The 21894-nt window shown below is 60.2% G+C and overlaps 1 protein-coding gene across 1 annotated transcript; it reads right to left on the reverse strand.

Moving 5' to 3' along the window:
- Positions 1 to 10320: 10320 nt before the first annotated feature.
- Positions 10321 to 17703, reverse strand: LOC129392551 (taste receptor cell protein 1-like). Its single transcript, XM_055088469.1, has 7 exons — positions 17383 to 17703; positions 15804 to 15865; positions 14387 to 14544; positions 14084 to 14214; positions 13162 to 13301; positions 11346 to 11388; positions 10321 to 10860 (listed from the first exon to the last, which is right to left on the reverse strand). Exons 1-5 carry the CDS (start codon positions 17701 to 17703, stop codon positions 13299 to 13301), a joined length of 675 nt encoding a protein of 224 aa, XP_054944444.1. The 3' UTR covers positions 10321 to 10860; positions 11346 to 11388; positions 13162 to 13298.
- Between the last annotated feature and the right edge of the window lie 4191 nt (positions 17704 to 21894).

The following is a 21894-nucleotide window of genomic DNA, read 5'->3' on the forward strand; positions in this document are numbered from 1 at the left end:
ATGCCGGTCACCAGACCCTATTGTGTGCCCCTCTGCCAGGACCAAGGATGTGCCTGCCAAAGGCTAGGTAAAACAGAGCTGTCCCCATCTCTCCACTGAGGGATGGCCCCTTCTACACCTTAGCTGGGCTTAGGTTCCCTCCAGACACCCTGCATCTGCTGGCATGTATTCCCACAGAGGTTGGTTCTCAGGGCTGCTGAGGTTGCTTCCTGGCCGTGGTTTCCCACTCCGTCTGGGCAGAGCCAGTCTGTGAGGGCTGGTCACACCTACCAGCATCTATCCTAATATTTGTGGGTCTTCACTGAGCTCAGCTACACTATTTGTGTACACCCATTGCCCCCAGTACTCTATCCACACAGGCCCGAGGAGTCCCCTGGCCTGGGAAGGGGACGGGTCAGGAGAAAGATAACTCCAACACATGTGGTGACTGCGGTGCAGAACCTGGGGGAAGGGTGCCATGGAAACTCAGAAGGGGCCTGGCCTAACCGGGGTGTGAGGAGGTGTCCTTGGGTCCCAGAAGAGGTGCTGCCTGAAGTGGGCCTTGGAGCCAAGTAGGAAGATGTGGGTAAATGAGTGCCAAGTGCTTCCTGAGTCAGGTGAACAGCATGTGCAGGGTCCCAGAGGACATAGGTGTGGCTGGAGTGCAGGAACGAGATGGGAGGAGGCGTGGCCCGGAAACAAGGCTCAAATCCAGCCTGTTTCTACCACGTCAACGCAGTCTGTCTTGCAACCTAAAGAGCTGGGGTGTGGTTCATGTTTACAGAAAGCTGAAGTGTTGGAGAGTTTGAAACACTCCGGGCTACCACTGTAGGCAGGGAGAGACAGGATTGCAACGTAGGTGAGGTCACTCTGAACCCCCAGGCCCTGGGCTTCTGCAGCCTGCCAGCCTCACCCACCCGGCTACCAGGGCCTTGCTGGATTTGGCTCTGATTCTTTCCTTCTTTACTTTTTATTTTCTTTTCCTTCCTTCTTTCCTCTGCCCTCTTCCCTCCTTTCCTGCCTTCCTTGTACACCTACTGTGTCCCTGTCACATGCCAGGCATGCATCTTGCGCACAGTTACCTGGCAGGATCTGAGGCCTTGAGATAGGACTCTGCACCCGAGTCCGCCTGGGGCCCTAGAGGACTGTAATGGTGCAGAGGCTGGGCGAGAGCAGTGCAGAGCTGGAGCTGGTTGGGGGAGGTGGCTGCCTCCCTTGGGATAACTGTGTCCTGTCAGCCCAGTCTGAGAGGAGAGACCTGGCCCTGGCCTGAGGGGTCTGTTAAGGGCGGAGGTACGACAGCTTCCTAAGGAGCCCAGCCTAAGGTGGTAGGGACGGGAACGGAACTCTGCCCCAGGACTCTTGTCAGGGAGGCAGTGCTACCACCCCTCACAGTTTTTCACAAAGCCTGTTCCATTCTTTGGCGGGGACATTGATGGCTAAGAGCTGAGGGCAAGGAAGTGGGGGATGAGGTGTGGAGCTGAGTGTGCTGGGTGCCCCCCAGCCCTCAAGGAAACTGGAGTGGGGCCCACTCTGCTTCGGTTCTGACCCCACCGTTCCCTGTAACCGGCTAAGGCTCCTGGGCTGGGCTGCGCCCACGCAGGGCTTTTCAAACAATCACCTGGGAAATGGTTTCCCGGGCCCCACTGAGAAGGGTCTTGGGCAGAGCCCAGGAACCTGGGTTTTAATTGAAGGTGATACTGAGTCAGGTGTTGCAGTAACACGGACTACTACTCCCTCTAGGTTACAGATCGGGAAACTGGTACAGGAACTTGCTGATGGTCACATCAAGTCAGGGCCTGTGTTAACACCTAGAGCCAGTCCTGAGGGCTCTGGGCCAGCGGGGAGGCCAGGAACCTTTGTACCTGGCTCCGCCCCACCCCCTGTTGGCCTGGCCCAGACCTGCCCTGGCTGGGCTTCTCTCCCCACCCAGGTGGGCTTGCTAGACATCACGTGCACCTCTTGCCCTAAGTTAAAAGGAGGAGGGCGCTCAGGTGAGCCTCCAGCTTGAGTGAGGCCCTGCCCCCTGGCTGCCCCACCTGACTCCCCAGCCCAGTACAAAAGGCTGAGGGGCCCAACCAGCTAGTTTTGCTGCCAGGAGTTAAGCTTGCAAGGAGGTGAGTGAGGGGGAAGCTCTGTCTCGAGCGGGTGTCGTGGGGAGGAGGAGAGTGAGGCTATGCAGGGGTTCAGGGGTACGAGGATACCCCCTCCCCTCGGTAACCTCCACGGCTTCCTCCCTGGCTTGTCACTGGGGGTTGGAGTGACCGGGCTGCTCTCCCTCAGCCCCTTGCAGGAGAAATGGAGTAGGCCCCAACTCCCACCTGACTGAATGTGCCTCTTCTGACCCCCCAGGCCCCTCTGGAAGTGGGAGTGGTGCCACCAGCCCTGCCTGCTGCCCCTTAGGCCCGGCCCCAGCTGAAGAAGCCTGGGGAGGGCGCGGGTGTGAGGAAGGCCGCGGGGACGCTCCGGCCGGTGAGCGCTGGGCTCTGCTCCGGCTGTTGTCCTCTGTGCTCTCGGGACCTCTTCTCGGGCAGCTCCCTCAGCCCCCGGCCCAGGGGGTGCCCCAGCCCAGTCTAATGCAGCCCTTCCAGGCCCCAGGGCAGGGGAGGTGCTGCAGAGCCCCTCCTCTCACTCCCCTGGCTGGACTGAGGTTGGCAGGCAGATGGGGGCCTCCTTGGGTACACTGCTATCTCCTTGGGGACCCCAACTCTGGGCGTCCTAGCTGCTGCCCACCCAGAGGCTCGTCTGTCCGTCGATGGAGCTATCCACCCCATCTGACACCCCCTCCACCCCTCTCCAGCCTCAGCCTGAACTGGTCACTCTGCCTCCTGCACCGCTGCCTCTGTCCTCTAGGGACCCCACCCCCAGGCCCCTGTGTCTTCTCAGGGCAGCGAGAACCTGGGCTCCTGGGAAGGACCTCAAGAGGCCTGTCCAGTGATTACTAGGCCTGGTAGGGGGGGCCCCTTGCTCCTTTCTCCACCAGCCACCAGATAAAATCATCTACAAGTCCCTCTCCTTCTCAGGTGGGGTGGTGAGCCCGGGGCAGTCTTCTCTCCCCATAGTTCACAGCCTGCGGTTCCGTGGCGGCTGTTTGTCCTCAGACCCTCCCAACCTCCCTTCCCCAAGCCCTGCTGTCAGAGGGACTGGGGCTTTGGCTTGGGGCCTCACGGCAGAGAAGCTAGGGGCTTCCGCCAGCCTCTTGCCTGCTGAGGCCTTGGCCCTTCCTTCTGAAGTGTCCTCAGTGAGGCCTGGGCTCCCATCCACTGTGAGTGGGCAAGAGACCCTGCTCGGGGAGGCCTGGGTGCCCCGGCAGTCCTGGGCCCTGCCTGCCTTTCCGCAAAGCTTGGCGCCTCCTCAGTGTGGGAGAGCCAGGGTAGCCCTGGCCAGCCTTCCCTGCCACCCCTCAGCTTGCCACCTGTTGGTCCTGAGGACACACGGACGCCAGCTTCCAGGGGCATCTTCCCCAGCCCTGTCCACCACCACCCTGGTAAAGCCAAGCCTAGCAGGTGGCACGAGTCCCAGCCGCTAAACCAGGTCCCCACCAGATCTGCCTGGTGCTTCCCCAACACTGCCTTCCAGCCCAGTGTGCATCCCAGGCCCCCAGCTTCTGGTACCCCAGCCCTTGCCAGTTGTCCAGCTTGGAGCCTCTCCGGACCTGGTGTTGCTCTATCTGGAGGTAGCTCAGACCCCTCTCCTGGTTGTGGGCACCTCTGGCCCCAGCCCCTGGCCTCCCGGGCTCTTCCAGCGTTCCTCAGGACTGGTGGGGATGTTGCCGACTGGGTCCTCGACCTCCTTAATCAGTAAAAATGGATCAGAGGCCAGAAAAGAAGTTCAGGCAAGGTTTTATTCGAGCCCCTGCTGCAGCAGGGGGGAGCGAGAACAAGTGACAAGTGACAGGTTCCATTGCTTGCTCGCTAGCTGAAGTGGGGTGAGCCAGTTCCTTATGTGGGGGTGTGTCCAGGGGTCAGGCCGGAGGGGTGGCTCAGGTGGTGTGCCCACCCCCTTAGGTGGTGGTGTGTGCAGGGGGCATGCCGAGTACCCTGCTTTTGCTCCCGACCCCCTGCTTTTGCTCCAGGCACTTCAGAAGTGGCAGTTGGGCTTTTTGGTCTCTTTGTATCTCGTCCAGAATTTGCCCCAACTGCGCATGCAAGCAGTTATTTTTAGTCCCTGATATTGATACTTTGTATTTTCTTGCTGGAGGAGGCTTGTGTCCAGGTGTAAGCCTGTCTCAGGGAGATCTCGCCCTGCTCAGCTGATGCCACGTTCTGTACACCAGGCTTGCTTTCCATGCGGCACCAGCAGGTAGCCCCTTTCTCTTGTGGCCCCAAGGCCCACCTTCCTGATATGGGCCCTTCAGCTGGGCCCACCCTGCAGAGGAGGTGCCTGAGGTTTCTGCAATACTTCCTTCCGTGCTGGTCTTCCTCCCAGGGACCCTTCTGGAGCCTGGTGCCACCGACTTCAGTGGGGCAGAGCCCAGTCCCCCTTCTCCCTTACCCATTGGCTCTGTGGCCACCAAGGCCTCTGACTGCTGGGGGACCCACACCAGGGCCCCAGACCCACGGCCCCCTTCTTTTTGACTGCTGGCCCACCCAGAGCCTGGACACCTGAGCCTCTGGGCAGAGAGGTGTAATGACCCCCAGGACGTTCCTCGCAAGCAGAGAGCCTGCTTGGCACTAGGCCCTGGCTCTCTGGGCTGAACTGGGCAGGAGGAGTGTCTCTGAGGACATCTGGGCAGCGGTGCTCAGTCCTGAGGAACCAGCTCTCACAGCTTCTGCTGTGTGCCTATCCAGTGTCCACTGGGGGGACCCAGCTCTCCTCCCACCTTGGCTGCTGGGACCCCCAACTCGACTCACTCAGGGGTGCTGGAGACCACCACAGGAAGCCACAGCCAGCTGGGGGGAGTGCCTGGTGTTTCTGCACCCCTTTTTATGGTGCCCACTTGGGTGGGAGGGGGTGGGGACTTTGGGGGGACTACAGGTCCCCTCTGGTCAGCTTATGAGTCTAACTGGAGGATGGGACTGCCCCTGTCACAGAGGTAGGTCTGAGTGGTCCAGGCCCCAGTTCTTCCCTCAAGCAGAGTCCCTCTGTCTTTCCATCTGGCCAGCAGACCCCAAACCCCAATAATGGCTGGGTGTCCTATGTCCCATCCCACTCTGTCTCTTGCCCCTGAGGGGAGTCTGGCTCCAGTCCTGGCCTGGCACTTGGATACCTTTGAGCTGGAGGCCACAGCTGGCAGGTTGTTCCAGCACGGCCTGCCTGTGCCCAAGGCAGGTACCATGTCGGAAGCCCCAGGCCTGGCCTCCAAGGCTCCCTTGCTCCTCTCCACTTCTGTCTCATGCATGTCACCTATGCACTGCTCCTCCCTCAACCCTGGCTCTGCCTGGAAATCATACTGACAGTAAGAACAGTGCCATCCAAGTTATGGCTTAGCCTGCTTAGAAGGTGGCTGGAAAAGGGCCTGAGGCAGAATGTCTGGGAGTTCCTCTCTGCTTATCTTCCTTTCTCCTAGGCCCTCAAAGAAGGCAGTTTTCTCCGTATCTCCTACCCTGCCCCAAGCACACACAATGCTGCCCCTGGCCTCTCCCTCCCTAGAATGTACCCATGTGGGACTGACACTTTGTTTTGTCCTAGGTTCCATGTGAGAGGCAATTATCCCTCCTTTCCTCAGCAAAGGGGGCCAACTGAGGCAGCGAGGTGGACGGTTCCCCCACGGCCCCAGCTCTTAATGGTGGAGTCGAGCCCAGCCCTTCCCAGGTGGTCATGCCCAATGGAGTCCACGCTTAGAGGCTTCCCTCTCCTCGGTTCAGGTGCTTGCTGTCCTCCATGCCTGCTTCCTAAAATCCAGTCTGTTTCTCGTAAGTCTTCTCGGCTCCATGGTGTTGCGTGGGCTGCTAAGCCTAGGGGCCCTGCCCGCCTCTCAGGCCCCTTCCAGGCTGGGGAGGGGCCCCGGCCTCCAGGGCTGGCTAGGGCGCCAGCTGAGTCCTCACCGCACCGGCTCCCTGCAGCCAGAGGTCAGTGTGGGTGCAGAGCCAGGTGGAGGCTGGAGGCAGATTCTGCTCGCCAACTCAGACTTCCCGAGCACCATGGTAGCCGAGGCGCGCCAGCGCAAGGGTACCTGCTGCCCCTGGTGCACAGGCCTGGCCTCACTCAGCCCCAGCGGTGAGTGGGGGGGATGCCCGCTCTCTTCTGGAACATGCCCACCACCACACCTTTGTCCCTCCTGGGTTCCCTGGTTGATCTTGTGAGGATGCCTGTCACCTACCCTTCTGACTGCCCTGCGGCCCAGCTCAAACCTTCCCCTAGGCCTAAGAACCTTTTCCTGAAGGGTCATCCCCCACCCTCCTGCCCCCGCACTTTAATGCTTTCCGTAGGGGTTCATATTAGGGTTGGGTTTTATGGGATGGCCTATGAGGGTCTAGACTAGGACCCAGATGGCTGTGATTCCCTCGGGGCAAGGCCCTCATCTGCCCCAGCCTCACCTTCTAGAACAACCCAGAACCCTGCCTCCTTTGGTCTTGGGCCTGCTGGGAGCTAAGGTTGCCCTTGTTTGTCTTCCAAGGCAATATTGACATCCTCATGAGATAGCAGGGAAGACCGAGGCCCAGCAGGGGTTGCCGCAGGTCAGAGCCACCATGGCCAAACAGAGCTCAGGTCTTGGCCCAGAGTGGCCTGGGGGCCCTGTTCAATGTATTTACACCCTCCCGGTGTTGTGCCCCGCAGGGTATACCTCGGAGCACCTGTAGCCTGAGAAGCTGCCCATCACCTGGGTGATAGTGCGATCAGCCCCCTGCTCAGGACGAAGGCCAACTCACACCTATGGAGCAATCTGAAAGCAGGTGCAGCCCCTCCACCTCCAGGGCCTCTGAGCTGGGAGGACGCTGTTCCCAGGGGCCGGGGGCAGAATCGGGAGGACAAGGCTCCATAGGCTGTCCTCTCTAGGGGTAGCTCTGGGCTCTAGGATCAAGACCTCCAAACCTGGCCCTTCCCCTGTGAGTCTCCTGGCCCCAGGGCTAGCAAGCAGCTTGTCCAAGGTCACCCTGCAGGGAGGGGGCAGTGGAACCTTGGCTCTTCTCACTCAGCTCACTGTCTCTCCCCACCCACTCCAGGTGCTAGAGAACCCAGGCAGGCTGGGTCCTGCAACAGCCTCTCACCTCCCTTCACATCTGGCTGTGGGGGGGAGGAGGGAGGGAGGGAATAGGGTGCCTTCCCTGCCAACTCATCTCCTATTTGAGGGGAGATGGTGTCTGGGCTGCAGCATGAGTGGCTTAGACTAGAAAGGCATCCCCCAGGTTCTTACCTGGCCTTGGGCAGGGTGCCCTCACGTGCTTCCTGATCCAGGTGCCCAGGACGCCTTGAGTCTGTCTCCCTAGAGGTCCTCAGACCCCTCCCCTGGGCAGTCCCCTATCCCAGCCCTGGGGGATGCCGGACACAGCCATCCCCAGGGCTGCCCCACCAAGACAGGCTCTGGCCATCGCCTTGCCACCTTCCAGCCCCTGGGTGAACACCTAGCCCATAGTTCTTGGGCCCTGGACTTGGACCTGAGGGTCCTTCTGTTGTGTATGAATCTTCTTGGCAGATTCAAAACACATCTTTGCTGGATGTCCCAGGCTGGCTAGGCTCCCTCTCCACAGCACTGACATCTGTTTGTCAAGCCCCAACCAGACTGTGAGCTGAGGGTGGGGATAAGGTCTGACTTATGTGGACAAGATGTCCCAGGATGACACTCGCTTAAGCTCGTATTAGTGGTCTCTTTTGGGCACCGCATCCCCCTGCGCCCGTGCTGAGGTGCCTCTCCTGCCACCCTCCCTACCTCAGGCCAGTGTCAGGCACCTGTGGTTCCAGGCAGAAGCCCGAGTGCAGAGCCAGGTCCGGCAGACGGTCCCCAGGTGCTGATGGCCTTGCCCAGCTGCTCATGGACCTGAGCTCCCTCACTGTGGCTGGTGAGTGACACCCCTCCCCCAGCCTGCTGTCCCTCCAGGGGCCAGGTCTGGGCCCAGCTGACCTTTGTCTGCTTCTGGCCCCTCCTTTACCTGCCAGGCTCTCACTGAACGTGACTGTCTTGCCCATTTCCTCGTCTGTCCTTAACAGGAAGTTTATAGAACCGCTCAGGGACATTGCATCTCTTATCTACCAGGCCTTCATTGGAGATGTGGCCACCTTGGTAGGCCTGGGCCTGGCCTTGGATTAACCAGGAGGTCATGCTCTCCTTCTAGGATACAGCCCCCATGGTTCCCATAGGCTCTTCTCCAGCTGAGCAATGGCCTGGTGGGCAGCTGCCCCTTCTCCCCTGCAGGGCACCTTGGGGTGGGGGGAAAGGGTGAGGCAAGAGATCTGGTCCTCTCTCACCCACCTGAGGCTGCTTGGAGGCAGAGTGCCCATCCCTGCCCACCTCCCAGTCCTGGTGCAGCGGGGGCTGAGCCCCTTCCCTGCCCTCTGGCAGGTGCTGATTTAAGGTTCCCAGTGAGTGTCGCTGGGGTGGGTGGGGGAGTGGCTCACAGCACTATCCCTGCCTTTCAGACCCTGGAGAACCACTGGCCCAATGGGCCGGCTTATTTCCTGCACTGCCTCCTCCCAAAACCTGGAGCTGCACGCCCTGTCCTCTGGGTGGGCGTAAGAAAGCAGCCGAGTTCCCACCTTTCAGGTGCAGATGCTAGCACCGCCCTGCTGTGGGCCTGTGGTCGTCAAGAATGCAGGCTCTGGAGCCCTGTGACTGTGACCTTGGGCAAGTCACTTAACTCCTCTGCCTCCCTCTCCTCGGCTGCGAGATGGGGATAATAGCACCTGTTCACAGGTGCTTGATGAGTGTTAGGTTTTTAGAATGAACTGATTTCTGGAGGAGGCAGCAGCGGAGTGATCAAGGTAGCACTGCATGTTCATTTCTGAGCCTCTGTTTATTCAGCTGGAGAATGGGACTGTGCAGTTCCAGAGCTGCTGAGAATTAAAGTCCGTGTAACGGTGGGCCGTGGGAAGTGTCCTGCAGGCCCCATCTGGCCCATGGGGAAGACTTGCTTAGGAAAGACTCGTCTGCGTGAGGGTGCTGGTTTGCCAGGCCCCTCCGCCATCCTGTAGACCCTGGTGATGTCTGTCCAGCCTGGTGTCCGCATGGCTGGCTCACCTTGCCAGGTAGACCCTTTCTCCTTACGTGTTGCAGGTACTGTCACTTCACCTCCAGAGAGACCATGCTAGGTCCCCATGTGTGGGTTCCCTCCCCTGTACCTTCTCCTTCAAACCCATAGAGGTCACTGGGTGTGTCTGAACTGTATCTTCATGCAAGGCCTCACATGATGCTCGACAGCCTGGCTTGTGGAGGGCCAGGCGACCAAAGCCTGAAGAAAAGAGGGGCTCAGCGTTCACTGGCCAGCCTTAGCCCTCAGGCTCTTTCCTGCTTATCCCGCCCCCTTCTCTCCTGTATCACCTACAGGGACTCTCATGGTAAGGGGGGAAGCTCGGGAGAACAAGACTGGCATAACCCTCCCTCCCTAAGAAAAACACTAGCTGGGATGTTTTAGGCATCCTGACGGTTGGGGGAGCACCTTGCAGAGCCGCCCCCTAGTCCCTGGCCTGCCCTGGCCCTCGCGTCAGAAGTCGTGGAGAGAGGGGGCTGACCCAAGATAGGTGCAGATATCAGGCTAGTTTCCGGGTACCAAGGGGTAGAGGCTTGGGGGGGTAGGGGCCCTTCAGGGGTATGAATGAAAGCTTAAGTATTCCAGAAGTGCAGAGGAATCGGCCGTCAGCTACAGTCAACCTCTACATGGTGACCTTCCTGTTGACCCTCTCTGGCATCTTGGTGCTGGCTGCTATCTTTGGCCAGGTAAGCCCATGGTCTGGGCCCTAGGCTCCTGGGTCCCCTCACCGGGCCTGCCGGCTCTTCTGTAGGTAAGACTACACTTGAGTCTCCTTCCCTTCTAGGTCATGGTTTCAAAGACCATCGCCCTGTGCTACCAAATCTCTCACGTCCCAGGGGGCCCAGGAGTCGCTGGAGCTTTGTGGCCCAAGGCCTTCACCTCCCTGGCTGTCATCCAGGAAAGCTGCCTCCCCCTCCAAAGCCCCACCCTCCGCCCCTGAGAGGCTGTCAGCTCAGCTTCCGTCCTAGACCTTCCCCAGCCAGGCGGTCTGTTCTCTGAGCCCAGCTTGCCCCGCGGCGACAACCTTCCCTGGCACACAGCCAGGCCTCACTGCGGCCACCAGCACCCCAAGGCCTTTGGTCTGAGGGTGGCCGGACCTAAGGCGGAGGTGGGGCTGGGACCAGGCCTCGCCCCCAAGGGTCCCCATATTTCCACCCTTGACCCTGTCAGTCTTCTGCCCCCACCTCCTCCTCCTGTGGGCTCTGCTCTGAATCTCTCCTGTGTCCTCATGTTGGATGACTGCCTAGAAACAAAAGCAGTCTTTTGTACTAGCTTCTGATTGCGCCGTGTCATTTAATTTTCCATACCCCCAAAGGACCGGAGTTTGGCTCGAGACCAGTGATACCTCCAGCCCCACCACCGTGTCAGGCCAGGTGTGAGGGCGCCAGCTCTGTTCCCCTGCCCGCATCTTCTGCAGGCCTTCATCTTGCCCTGTTCCGCTCCCCAGGGCCTGACCTGAGTGTGACGATGGTATCGAGTAGTTTCCCAGACCTTCCGGGGGGAGGTGGGTGCCGCCGTGGTTAGAGCACGCCTGGTGTCCCTGGTGTGGGTGGTGAGGCACTGTCCCCCCACCCTGCCTCTGTCGCGGCCCTGGGAGTCGTCTAGTCCTTGGATGAGCTAGGAGGGAAGAAGCCCCCCTTGCTGTGTGACCTCAGGTGGTGCCTTGCTGCTCTGGCTCCCGTTGTCAGGGTTGAGGCGCTGACTGTGGAAGGCTGGGGGCGGCGGGAGGAGGGGTTTGGAGTGCGGGAAGGGGCGTCTGGGGGGTGGGGAAAGGACAAAAGTCAGGAACAACAGGGTGCCCAGAATGCTGCTACCTGCCCTCCCCCACGTCCTCCTGGCTTTGGGGTCAAAGGGGACACTGAGTTGGGGCACGTGTCCCCACTTCTTCCGGGGCGTGGAGGAGTCGCTGCCTGGTCCTCCGGTGGTCGGTGGCCGAGGCAAGCTCCCCTCCTCAGATCTCCTTCCCTGCTCCAGCTCTCCTGGCCACGTGGGGCCCTAAGTTCTGCCTCTGTCCACCCACCCTCTGCAGCATCCCTGGGGCTAAGTGGAGCGCATTTAGAGGGTTCTGCTTGACCACCCCGGGTTCACCCCCCATGACAGAGGGGGTGAGCTTTTGGGGCACAGTGACTGTACCGCCCAGGCTCCGTCAACACCCACTGGGAAATGTTTGCACGAGGCCTTGGTGGCTGGGAGGCCGACCCCATCCAGAGTAAACGTCCCGGGGGAGCGGGAAGAACTGACCTCCGTACCTGGACACTCCGAAGTAGGTCTTCTGCGTCAGCACCTGGGACGGGAAGGGTGGGGTCAGGCCAAGCTCCCTGGCTGGAAGCCCCTCAGTTCCTGGGGTGGGGAGTGACCCCTCAGCTTGACTCAGAGGGTCAAGGGCCCAGCCTGTCTCCCGGGAAAGGGACCCTGGCCCAGTCAGACACTCACCAGGACAAGGGTGAGTGCAATAAGCAGGAGCCCCAGGCTGATGAGCGCCACAGCATAGCTGGGGATGGAGGTGTGAAGCTGACCTGAGACAGACTTCAGAACAAAGTGGGGAGATGATGGCTGGGTGGGTCTGCATTCTTCCAGACCACAGACCCCTGAGAAGGCAAAGCCAGGCCTGCGGAGAAGTCCCAGGCGAGGGGTCCTGGCCCAGAAAGTGCTACAGGAATAGAGCTCTAGAGCTGGGGCCACCTTGGAGGGCTCCCGGGAAGAGGAGGAGCCGGGCCTGGACCCTAAAGAGCAGCCAGCTGGGGGCTAGTCCAGGAAGAAGGGAGTGCAGGAGGGGCATTGCCCCTGCTTGCCCTGATTCTTCTCAGAATGAGGGCAAGCAGGGGCATCAAGGCAACGAGCCTGAGGGAGGATGCAAATGGCTGGATGACACAGATAGAGGGAAGCCGGGAGAGAGGCACTGACGGAGGTCTGGGCTGACCATCATCTCCACGGAGAGGCCCTCAGCTTCCTGCAGGGCATGCAGACCCCGGAGCACGCAGTCCTGCATGAGGGCTCGGGCCGGCGCGGCCCTGAAGAAGGTGACACCCACCCTGGCAGTCAGTGGGTCGGGCCTGGCAGGACAATCATCACCAGTGTCGGGAGGCTAGACGGCCTGGGGGGGGGGTCTCAGGAAGGCCATTTCTCTGAGCCACCGGCCCCACCCCTAGGGTTCAGCCCTGGGCCCCAGGTCACCCAGAGGCACCACGGCCTTACTGGAACACCTCCACCACCACTTGGCCGAGTTCTGCAGAGGCCTGAGGATGGTGGTCAGCTGGGGAGCAGAGAGGATGAAGAGGGTCACAGCTGTACTGCAGCCTTGTTGGGTCCCTACACAGGAAGCCTCCAGCCTCCTGCTCCTCCCTTCTCTCCCCCCGCCCCCACTTCACCCATCTCATCGGCATCCCCCGAAGTTTCTGGGACTTAGGGCTGCTCTTGTCCCACAAGGCCTTGGTGAAGGGTTGGCCCAGGATCTGCAGCCACACTTCATACTGCACCAGCTCTGCCTTCTCCGCTAGAGGGGCGGGGAGGTGGGCCTAAGCCCCCTCTCCCGGGAGCCCTGGGAGAGGACCAAGCCCTGCCCCAGGGCTGCTCACCCCAACTTCTATGCTCTCAGCCAGCAGTCAGCCACATCCAGTCTGAGGCTCAATCCAGCCCCGCTGCCTGTTTACGTATAGCCCATGAGCTAAGAATAGTTTTTACATTTTTAAATAGTTGAAAAACATCAAAAGGATAGTATTTTGTGGCACATCAAAGTTATGTGATATACAAGTTTCCGTATCCATCAAGTTGTATTGGCACACAGCCATGCCCATCTGTCTACATATTGTCTGGGGCTGCCTTCTAGCTATAAAGGAGCAGTCGAGTAGCTGTGACAGATACGATGGCCCACAGAGCTTATCTATCTATCCAGCTCCCCATCTGAGGCTCCGTATCTGATTCTTCTCGGTGGCCCCAGCACAAGAGTATTCGTGGTCGAAATGAAATTCTGTCCATTCTCCAGAGGAGGAACATTGAGACCCAGAGAGATTAAGAGGCTGCTGGCCAAAGACACACAGGGATCCCAGCCTTGACTCACCATTGGCCATGATGCTGGATTTCTGGACAGCAGGATCCGTTATGGTCTGGGCCAGGTGATTGGCCAAGCCTGGGAGGTGGGTACCGATGGGGGTCTGGAACTTGTATTCGATGTAAACGCCCACCCACTGGTCCGCATTACTATGGCGAGTACAAGGGGGGAGTGCAGGGGTTACAGGCTCCACCAGCACGTTTCTAGAAGCAGGTATCCACCCTCCCACCCCAGCACACCCTCAGGCACTAGGGCTCCCTACGTCCTAGGGCAGAGCTTTATAGGGCCAGCTGGAGCTACCTGGGACAAAGCCCTCCCCTGGTGGCCCCCAGCCCATGGCTCCCATGGCCTGGCTCAGAGTCACACCCCCCTCTGCCCCAGGGTGGCCCCCCAGGAGAGGAGCAGGGCAGGCTGGGCAGCAGGGGAAGAGCCCAACCCACCCGAAGAGGAGTAGGGGGTCTTCCTGGGGATGAGCTGTATAGAATCCTGACACCACAGGCGTGACCTGTGGGGAGTCCTGGAGGTCAGGGCAGGCCTGGGGACTGTCACTGCTGAGACCCAGCGTGGGATGGGGTGGGGGCAGGGCTGGGGTGAGGCAACTGAGTGTCTCCTTAAACATTGCGTCCTGGTGTCTCAATTCCTCACCCTAGTGCTGGCCCTGGATAGGGGTGTCTGGTTACAGAGCCTGACCATATGCCCCCTGGGACAGAGCTGTCACCTCCCTCAGGCAACCTTCCCACCCCCGGGCGGGGCATCACCCCTCAAACGGGGGCCCATCGGGCAGGGCTGTGTGCCCTCCATGCCTGCCTCCCCCCACAGGGCCGTGGCTGGGTGCCGCCCCATGCCTCACCCCCAAGCCACGGAGGCCTGCAGTCAAGGAAGGCAAAGTGGGTGTCCCAGGCTTCGGAGGGAGGGCAAGAGGCCACCTCACCTGTCGGAGGATCGTCTTTTCCAGCAGGACAAAGGGGGCAGAGCCAGGCAGGACGAGAGGGGGCTGGAAGAGCCTCATGAGCATGAGATGGATGCTGATGGTCTCCAGGGCCAGGTCGGTCAGGTTGGATCCTGCAGAGCCATGGCTGGGAGTTCAGGAGGCCCCAGGAGCCTCCTGATCCACCACACCCTGCTTCATGGCCAGGGCAGGAGTTGGACCCCTCTAGGGAGCACCCCCAGCCGTCTGTGGGCAGGCGAGGAGGCACTGAGGTGGGGGGGGGGTGGGGGGCGGGCGGAGACTCACCATCAGAGGCGAGGCTGCTCTCATCCAGGGACAGGTTCCCCAGCATCTTCCCTGCCGCCTTCACTTTGCGGTACAGAGTCCAGAGGACTTCACGGGCAGAGGGGCCCGGGGCGAGGCCCCCAAACACAAGGGAGGCATTCACAGCTGCAGAGTCAGGCCTGGGGACAGAGACACATCCTTACCAGGGGTCCAGTGGGGGCAGGGAGGGCCCTGGGGGCTGGATGAGGACCTGGCTGGTGCACAAGTAGGCCAGTGTCCCGAGGAAGGGGAATCCACTGGGGGAAGCCATGGACTGAGTCCCTGTGTGAGAACGCCCCTCTGGGTCTCAGCTGCCTCCTCGCTAAAATGCGGATAATGATTCCTTTGCTGTAGGGTTGTGTGATGACTAATGGTGCAGCCAGCAGAGCACAAAGCAGGTGCTCAGGAAGGCAGGTTCCCTCGGACACCCCAACAAACTGGTTCTAACAGGAACACTGGGAATCCCGCCCAGGGAGACGGCCGCTGTGAGCAATCAGGAAGTCAACCTGAGCCAGACTGAGCAAAACATCTTTGGTGGCATCACAGGAGCAGGGGGTCTGGAGAGAGGGAGGTGACAGGCCTGAGGAATCTCTGAAAGCCTGTAGGAGGTGGACCAACTGGCCATGTCCTGAGGAGGCAGCCTGGCCTGAGCATGGGGTTGAAGGAGTTTATGGGGAGAGATCTGAAAACAAGCAGCCTCGGGATCCAGATTTCCTTCATCCTTCCCCCTGAGTACCTGTTTTCTGCTGTGCCATCCTGGGGCTGGGGAGACAAAGCTTCTGTTCAGACCCAGGGCAGGGAATTCAGAGAGAGATTTCAGTTCATTAAAAGGGGAAACTTTCTAACCAACTTGGCTCAAGGCCTGGAAAGATAGTGGTGGTGAACTTCCCATCACTAGGTATAATCAAGCCTCTATCAAGGTCTACACCGAGCTCACAATTCACATGTGATGATTTGGACCTTCTCAACCTTTTTTATGAGATTGCAGGGCTGGCATCTGCTGGCAAATCTGGCTTTAGGTCCCTCCAGCATCCCCAGGGGCTCAGAACCAGAAAGGGGATTTGCATCTGTTTACATGTCATTTATGGGGTCCTGGCCCCAGGGAAGTCCTCTGCCTTTCCCACCACATTCAGGCAATGCCTGGCACCCCTGCCCAAATTCTGCAGCTGGAATTGGGGCTCAGAGCAGGCAGGAGGTCACCTGAGGTCACGCAGCCAGTGGCAGAACCAGATGAGGGCCTCCTGCCCACCCGCTCAGGGCTTTTCCTGGCCCCTAAGGTGCTTCTGGCCTTGGTGAGGCTGGGCACGGTGGGGCAGCCTGAGCGAGTGCTCTTGCGGCCTGAGAAGACACAGACCGGCTGGCAGGCAGGTGGTGGACGCTGAAAGACTCGCTCACTTACCTAAAGAGCAGGACACCGACACCCTCAAAGCTGGAGAAGGCCTCGTGATAGATGGACTGGAGCTGAGGACAGACAGAGGCATTTGAGGGTCATCGTGGCCCCCCACTTCTCCACAGCATCAGCCCAGCCTCATCCACTCTCATTATCTCTGGTCTGGCCCCTGCAATGGCCCCACTGGCCACCTGGACTGCCGGGGGCCACCCAAGACTTCCCCACATGGCCGCCAGGGCCCACCTGCCGATCACCCTCTACTGAGAACCGCAGGGCGCCTCCAGCTGTCCAGCAAACACACAGCCTTCCCAGGCCTTTCCTTCTCTGTAGTTTTATTGAAAATCACTCTCCAATCCAATTGTCCTGTATCCCTACAGCCGCCACCCTGCCATCACACCTGGACGACAGCCCCTCCTCCTAATTCTCCCCCTCCCACCCTGGGTTTCATGTCTTCTCCATGCAGCCCCTCTCTCCCGTGGCCCTGGGCCTCAGCCTCTGCTCACCTTTTCACCTCAGGGTCCTCACACACGCTGTTCCCTCTGTCTAGAAAGCCCCTCCCCATTTTATCTGGCTGCCTTCTCTCCATCCCAGTTAAAATTCCCCTTTCTCAGAAAGGTGTTCTCGGACTTCCCTGGTGGCACAGTGGTTAAGAATCCGCCTGCCAATGCAGGGGACACGGGTTCGAGCCCTGGTCTGGGAAGGTCCTACATGCCACGGAGCAACTAAGCCCGTGTGCTACAACTACTGAGTCTGTGCTCTAGAGCCCACAAGCCACAACTACTGAGCCCGCGAGCCACAACTACTGAAGCCCACGCGCCTAGAGCCCGTGCTCTGCAACAAGAGAAGCCACTGCAATGAGAAGTCCGCGCACCGCAACGAAGAGCAGCCCCCGCTCACCGCAACTGGAGGGGGCCCACACGCAGCAACAAAGACCCAATGCAGCCAATAAATAAATTTATACTAAAAAAAAAAAAAAAAAAAAAAAGAAAGGTGTTCTCTGGGCAACCCCCTAACCCTGGCAATCTAAATCAGTCTTCTGTTTACCCTGTAACAGTTCCCCGCCCTCCTGGGAGAGCGCTCTCTCCACACCCACTCTCTGCAAGGGTCGCTGCCTGGCACCCCCTTCCTGCTGGAGCCACTCACAGGACAGGGTCAGTTTTCTACCTTTTGGGCTCCCACCTTGCACCCCACATGCTCCTCCCCACACCGAGGAGAGGCACAGGGTGAGTTTCATTGACTCCACACTTCAAGAGCCCCTGTGGGCACCCAGCCCTGTGCCCGGCTGCCCTCAGGGAGCTGAGGTCTGCGGAGAGCCACAGGTTGGGGTGGGACGCTGTGGGAAAGGCAGCTCACAGAGGGAGGGAGGCCGATTCTGCGGGGCAGGGGGTCTGAGTCACCAGGGGAGGCCTCTCCAAGGAGGCAGCCTTCGCCAGGCAGCAAGGGCAGCGGAGGGCGCGAGGTGGCCCAGGGTGGAGGAACAGCCCATGTCAAAACACAGAGGCGGGACAGGCCTGGGTGCTCAGAGCTAAGTGGGGTAGGGGGTGGGCTGGGGTCAGCACGCCCGAGCAGACGGAGGAAGAAGCCGCACCTGATGTCGGATGTTTTCACTCAGCAACTGGTACTCCAGGGAGGCAGGGTTCCTGAGCGCCGCTGAGGCTTCATTGGTGATCCTGAAGGTCACAGAGTGAGTCACGCGACTGGGTCCTGGGGAGCGGGAGCCTGAGTCCCGCAATGAGACAGCCTGGCCGGGGTGAGGCAGGAAAGACGACTGGGAGGAGGCAGCACCTCCAGGGACGCTCGGGCAGCCGGCGGGAAGGCCAGAGGCACATCCGAGGGAGAGGGTGGTCAAGGGGGCTGGGTGGGCAGGGACCACCGGCCCAGGCTGGACTGTCCACTGAAGAGCAGCCATCCCTGTAACCACCAGAGATGGCAGGGCAGGTGTCCCACCTGCCCTGGAAACACTGAAGATAAGGCCTGAGGTTGTAGGTGGGAGCTCAGATGCAGAAGCATCCGGAGAGGTTCTGGCTCTGATGGTGAAGGGGGAAACTGGGGCCAGGACTGGTGATGGTGATGTTAGTGCAGGTGCCGGGGATGAGGGTAGGGACGACAGTGGCAGTGATGCTGATGACAACTGTGAAGAGGGTACCGCTGAGGGCAATGGCAACATTGAAGGACCACTGGGCGCTGGGCCCAGACTGGACGCCAGACCACTTCTGAGTGAGCCTGAGCCCACTGTGAGGGCTGTGGAGGCCACACTGTTGCTACAGGGAGAAGAGGCTCTCTGGCAGCCAACGTGTTACTGATCGATGTAAACGCAAGTGGGCCCTGGGGTGCTGAGGACACGGCCTTCTCTGGGGCCTTTGGAGCCAATGTCAGAAGTGGGGCAGTCCCTGGCCTGAAGATGCTGGCCCCTGATGCAGATGGCACCCAAGCATCGGGGCTGAAGGTGTGCCTGCCCACGGGCCAGGCCAGAGGTTGTGGAGAAGCCTGCGATGGTGACGTGGCAGCTGTCTCTGGAGACCCAGTGACCAAGATCTCCTCTCCAGGTCCAGCCACGTAGGACACTGGCTGGGACTGCGGGGCCCTGTGGGCTGCAGGCTCAGCCACTGCTGATGGAGCTGGTCTGGGTGTGGCCCTGCCTGAGACCCCAGTGGTTCCCAAAGGGGCAGGCTGGTCCGAGTGGAGAGGCAAGTCCAGGAGTGAGCCTGCTGGTCCCCAGGTGCCTCTGGAAAAAGGGCTCCTGCCTTCCTGCCAGGAGCCTCCCCTGGCCTCTTGGCTGAGGGAAAGACTCCAGCGAGGACTGTCACCAAGGAGTTGAATCACGGGAGGAGTATCTTCTTGCTGTCCCCTTGCAAAACAGATGTGCCAGAAGCCAAGGGAGACGGACCCAAGTCTTTGTGAGGAGGAAGAAGGGGCAGGGCGGAAGCCAAGACCACCAGGACAGATGCAAAACAGGAGAGGCCTGTTTTGCCAGCTGCTCGGTGGGGTGGGATTGGCCCACAGCCTCTTAGATGCCTGCCCTCCCTGCCTCCTCCCTCCTTTAGAGCGCCTGAGGAGACCCAAACCCTGGCCCTGGCTCTGCCCCAAACCACTGGGCTACCTCTGGAGAAACTTCCTTTCTCTGGCCCTAGCCCACCAGAGACAGGGGAACTCTGCCCTGCCACCAGAAAGGGGGACAGTGAGGGTAAAGGGGCATACCTCAAGGGTCCCTCTCTTCTCTCCCATCCATGGAGTCCTCCACCCCACGGCAGGACCCCTCCCCAAAGGAGTCTTTTCTGGTGAGACCCAGGCTGCTTGAGGATGCTGGGAAGTGCTGTTCAACCTCCAGCAAGGAAACAAGGCAATTACCTTATTCCATTCCCAGAACACAGGATGCTTCTTGAGGGTTGAAGGGGGGTGGGGGGATGGGGAGGGGACCCATCTCTGAAAGCTGCAATACCACACCTGGCTACAAGGGTGCACTGAGCCCCTTGGGGGCCAGCCCCATGCCAGGTTCCGCCAAGTGGGTGATACTGAGTGCCCTCATGGAGCCCCAAGCGTGGGGGACTGAGGAGGGGATCCTGGCCCCGTCTCAGGATCCTCCGAGCTGACCAAAGCCAGGCTGACATGAAGACAAGGAAGGTCAGCCCTGACGTGGGAGCCATGGAAGTCCCCCAGGTGAGTGGGCGGGGTCTAGGACAGCTCCCCCCCAGGGTCTGCACCTCCACTTACCAGCCAGGAGAAGCCCAGCGGCTGGAAGCCACTGCCCGTTCATGCTGAAGGCTCTCGCTCAGGCTGCCAAGCCTCCAGGACCAGATGGAAGGTGGCAGATGGAAGACCCTGCTCGGATCCCCCTTCAGGAAAGGGAGGTTGCCCAGCTGTGAGCTCTGGTTAGCTGAAGCCTCCAGCCACTCCCTGAGCTGCATCTGCCCGGCCCCTTTCCACAGTTCTGCCCTGCAGCTCAGCTGCAAGCCCCTGCTGCCTGACCCTCCAGCAAAGCCCTACTCCCTTTGGGCTGCAGACTCTGTTGAATGTGCCAGCCCCACAGCCCGAGAGGTTATACGCCTGAAAACCTACTGAAGAAGAATGAAAAGTTCTGTCCAGTCTTCAAATGCGAGGTGGGTGCTCTTCGTGGACGTGGTGAGGGTCTCAGTGGGGCAGATGATCCGGGCGCGGGTGGGAGCGTTAGTGGTGCTGACGGAGGGGTGGGGTGGCTGTGGCGACAGTGGCAGTCATGGTAGAGCTGTGATGATGGCAGAGGTGCTAACCGTGCTGGGAGCTCTGCTGGTGTCCAGGTAGGATGGGACTTAGTGGAGGGCAGTGACACTGACAGCCACGCCCCATCTCCTGCCGCAGCTCCTGAGGCACTTTGGTCCCTGCCTCCACCACATTAGGCTAGAGGGGAGTCTGGAGGAGGGCAGATCAGAGAACAGTCCCCATCTTGCCCGCCCCCACTAGGCCCCTCTGGAATCCTGGCCAGAGACCTGGACTGGGGATGTTGGGTGTGGAGATGGGTGGGCTTTGGGTTGAGGGGTCCTTCCCGGGTACCCCCGCAGACCTGGCATTCTGGGCAGATCCAGAACGGTGTGGAGTCTCAACCAGAGCCTCCTCCTGGTCCTTGCTGCAGTCATTCCTGCTTTCCGCTCACCACCCCGCTTCCTACCCCTGCCCCTGCAGACACAGGAGGAGAAGGACCAGGGAGGCCCTAAGAAGCTTTGAGCTGCTGAGGGCAGGAAGGGCAGGGGTCTGGTGCCTTCACGGGAGCCGGCTCGGTTTGGGGCTCAGACCATGCTCCGCACCCCTCCCCCGCCAATCCCACCCCCGGCAGCCGTAGGAAATTTTCAGCTCTTTCAAAGCCTCTCCCACCAGGCTCCTGGCCTGTGTGTGACCTCCGAGAGGGTCAGTGACCTGTCTGTCCCAGGTCACTCAGGACAGGCAGACCGCAGAAACCCCTTAAGGGGAGATAATCCCTAGAACCCTTCATGGCAGGAAATCGGCTGGAAACTCCCGCCCTCCTCGCCTGCCTCTTGCCACCACCCAGTAACTCCTACCTGGAGGCACTCCTTCCTCTAAGGGAAAAATCCTCCACCGTCCGACCCAGCTCGAACACATATATCATCCCAGGATCAGGCAAACCCCTCAGCCCAGCCCTTTCCCTCTGTTCAATCACAGCTCAACTGCTTTGTAAACCTGCACTCCTCTGTCTGCACACCCAGAGGCTGCCTTCTGCACCCCAGCCCCTCCGGGGGGGAAGAGGTTAAGAGTCCAGGCCTGGCCAGGTTGTGGGGTGGAGGCCCTCCTAAGGGCAGGCTTTGGTCTTTGACAACTTATACCTCCAGTCCTAGTTCCATTGCCCCCATTCTCCCACTTGCCCTTCCATAAGCGGCCCCCCTGCCCCGACTCTGGCCTGTGACCCCATCTCCCAGGCCAGCCAACCCACTCTGGCACCCCCATCCCATCTCCCTTGCCTGTGCTCCCAGGATGCCCAGGTCTTACCTGGTGATGCCAGGAAGCCTCTGTCTCCGGAGATGTCAGTGTTCCACAAAGGAGGGAGTGATTGCAGAAACCCCAACCTCTGCCCAGGCTGGCAGGGCTGCCCCCTTCCCAGGCACCCTCAGGGCCAGGAAGATTTGATTTCTGATGGCTCCAGTCCAAGAGCAAAGGCCACTCACACCCTAGGACACTGCGTCCTCATCTCCCAGCCCCTTCAGCGCCCCTCCTGGCTAGGCCAGGCCAGTCTAGGCGAGGCTGGGGCCAAAGCTGGGGGCAGGGCTAAAGATTCTCTCAGCTCTGAGGCCGGCTTAGCAGCGATGGTCAAAGCAGGAGCTCCCAGGGACAGGAGAGGGATGAGGGACAGAAGCATGCCTGAAGACCACTGCACACCACCGGGCAAGGGCTCTGGGCTCAGGCTCCAGTGGTGGGAGATGAGCACATGCTCACTCTCCCCATTCAAGCCCCTGCTGATCAAGAACAATTTTACAGAGAAAGCCCAATCAAGAGCTAGAGATCAGGGCTCAGCCTGTGTCTAGGATCAGGGCTTAGGTTATGCACAAGGATGGGGCTCAGTCTATGACAGGGCTGGTACTGGAATTTGCACTTGAGCTGGGCTAGACCTGGGGTC

The sequence above is a fragment of the Physeter macrocephalus genome, chromosome 11 (genome assembly GCF_002837175.3).
Source record: "Physeter macrocephalus isolate SW-GA chromosome 11, ASM283717v5, whole genome shotgun sequence".
Classification (NCBI taxonomy): Eukaryota; Metazoa; Chordata; class Mammalia; order Artiodactyla; family Physeteridae; genus Physeter; species Physeter macrocephalus.